Below are 2,448 nucleotides of genomic sequence, written 5' to 3'. Positions count from 1 at the left end.
CCCGGCGCTAGGCTGGGCGCTGCTGGGCGCCTCGCCCGGGCCGGGGTTCGGGCCTCGGATCGGGCCGTTGCTAGTGAGACGCGGGGAGACCCTCCCGATGCCGGGGCCGCGCGTCTTGGAGACGCGGCCGGCGCTGCAGGGGCTGCTGGGCCCCGGGACCCGGCTGGCCGTGACTGAGCTCCGCGGACGGCCCAGACTGGGCCCCGAGCCGGGGGACAGCAGCCGGCCCCCGCCCCCGCCTGTGGTGTCGTCCTTCGCTGCGTCCAGCGCGGCGCGGCAGCTCCAGGGAGCGCTGGGGGGCACCGGAGATGCGCTGGGCGTGAGCCGGCCCTGCCTCCGCGGCCTCGGCCTTTTCCAGGGCGAGTGGGTGTGGGTGGCCCGGGCCGGAGAGTCTTCGGACACTGCCCAGCCGCACTTGGCCAAGGTGCAGGTCCTGGAGCCTCGCTGGGACCTCGCCGAGAGGCTGGGACCCAGCTCCGGGCAGCCGCGAGAGCAACTCGCCGAGCGTCTGGCGCTAGTGTCCGCCACACTGGCTTTTAATCTCGGCTGTGACCCCCTGGAAGTGGGAGAGCTCAGAATTGAGGTAGGAATGCTGCCTCTTCCTTCCGCCGTCATTTGTGCGTTAACTGAATTGGAATTACGACCTTAACTTCTTACTTTTCACTTACTGTTCGTTAGCCTTACCCTTCCCTGTAATCAAACGTAGCATAAGCCACCGTAGTGCAGTCGCTCTTGGGACGGGCTTTCAGCTGTTCACTTGTCAGATGCCGTTTACGGTCAAGTTACCAGGTGTTTGTAGTAATCTACTCGGTCTAAGCAAGTGCTTATCGGATTGCTGAAGTGTATTTAGCATTGTGCTGGGTAGTCTAGCTATTCCTTGTTTAACGATCTACCTGTTTAACCACTGTTGACTTACTACCTGCAGCTTGGACTTATGTTCCCTCTTTCTTTTTCTTTTTCTTTTTCTTTTTTTTTTTTTTTTTTTTTTTTGTCTTTTTGAGACAGGGTCTTGCTATTCTGTTCAGGCTGGCCTTGAGTTCACTTTGTAGCCCAGGCTGGCCTTGAACTTGCAACGATCCTCCTGCCTCAGCCTCCCACATGCTGGGATTACAGGAGTAGGCCACCATGCCCAATTCCCCTCTTTTTTTATGTGCAGTTCTGTACAACTTGTTGGTAAAGCCTCAGTGTCTTTTTTGTACCGTATACCTTATTTGTACAGTACTGTAATTTTTTCTGATTTTTACTATACAGTACTGTGGTTTTATGTTATACATTGCAGTACTGTGGGTAAGAGTTACACAAGTAAAAGCAGTCATCCAGTTGGAGTTTCCTTGACCATTTTTTGTCCTGAATATTGTACGTACTCTATACAGTTCCTCATTTAGCGACCACTTCATTTAATGATCTAAATCACAGGAACAGAACTCAGTCATTAAATGAGGAATGTCTGTATTGAGTTTTTGCTTTGGCTCATCCTTGACTTTGTATTCTCCCTTCCTCTGTTAAAAATCCTACTGTCCTTTCCTGTAAGACCTACATAAAAGCACTACCTTCTTCATAAAGCCTTTCATAATCTCACTGCCACAAACTTAACATTTATTTCTTGCTCCCTACTATTTTATTCCTTTCTTATGGGGTTTATTCTACCTTGTTATGTTAGATAATCTGCTTAGTCTTTGAGTGTATATTGTAAATTTTGAAGGGTAGGACTTTTATTGTCTTTGGTGCCTGGTGTATAATTTTAATATTTAATTAAATACATCCAAGAGGTTTTTGAAGTTTTGACTTCTACCTCTACTTCAAGAAGATATCTGCAATGTTTCTTTCTTTTTTTGCTTTTTGAGACAAGATCTCACTATATAGGTTAGGCTCACCTTGATCTCAGTGTGTAAACCAGGCTTGAATTCGAGGCAATCCTGCCTCAGCCTCCCGAGTGCTGGGGTTATAGGTATGTGCCACCATGCCCAGCAATATTTGTAATGTTTAAGTATGTAGATGTACAATTTAGGCTGTTGCTACCCACTAGCCATTTGATGGCTCTTTAAGTTGAAGGACCAAGCATGGTGACACACACCTGTAGTCCAAACACTCTGAGATGCTGAGGCATGAGAATTGCCAGTTCAAGTTTAGCCTGGACAATTTAACTACTTAGTGAGACCCTGTCTGAAAATAAAAAAAGGCTGAGGATGCAGCTTGGTGCAAAGGCCCTAGGTTCAGCTTCAGCACTGCTAAAAAATTAAAATGTGCAAAGCTAGAAAAAGAAAATATTCAGGCACTTGTTTAATCATACAGTTCTGTTCCTGTGAATAGGTCATTAAATGAATTGGTCGCTAAATAAGTAATTGAACGTAGTATGTGCATTACAATATTCAGAACAAAAAAATGCTGAAAGGAAACTCCAGTTTGATGACTTTGCTTTTATTTGCATAACTTTTTTTTTTTTTTTTT

At 47.0% G+C, this 2,448-nt stretch overlaps 1 protein-coding gene across 2 annotated transcripts in view; it reads left to right on the top strand.

Moving 5' to 3' along the window:
- Positions 1–2,448, top strand: part of Pex6 (peroxisomal biogenesis factor 6) — a gene marked incomplete in the record, with an annotated part of 19,029 nt that overhangs the window by 4,498 nt on the left and 12,083 nt on the right. For both annotated transcript variants that reach the window (XM_013516895.1, XM_013516896.1), the window contains 1 exon segment: positions 1–583. In XM_013516895.1, coding sequence (XP_013372349.1) covers positions 1–583 — 583 coding nt within the window.

The sequence above is a fragment of the Chinchilla lanigera genome, unplaced genomic scaffold (assembly GCF_000276665.1).
Source record: "Chinchilla lanigera isolate Chin_1 unplaced genomic scaffold, ChiLan1.0 scaffold00036, whole genome shotgun sequence".
Classification (NCBI taxonomy): domain Eukaryota; kingdom Metazoa; phylum Chordata; class Mammalia; order Rodentia; family Chinchillidae; genus Chinchilla; species Chinchilla lanigera.
The sequence above is the reverse complement of the archived record's forward strand: the minus strand, read 5'-3'. Positions and strand labels throughout refer to the sequence as shown.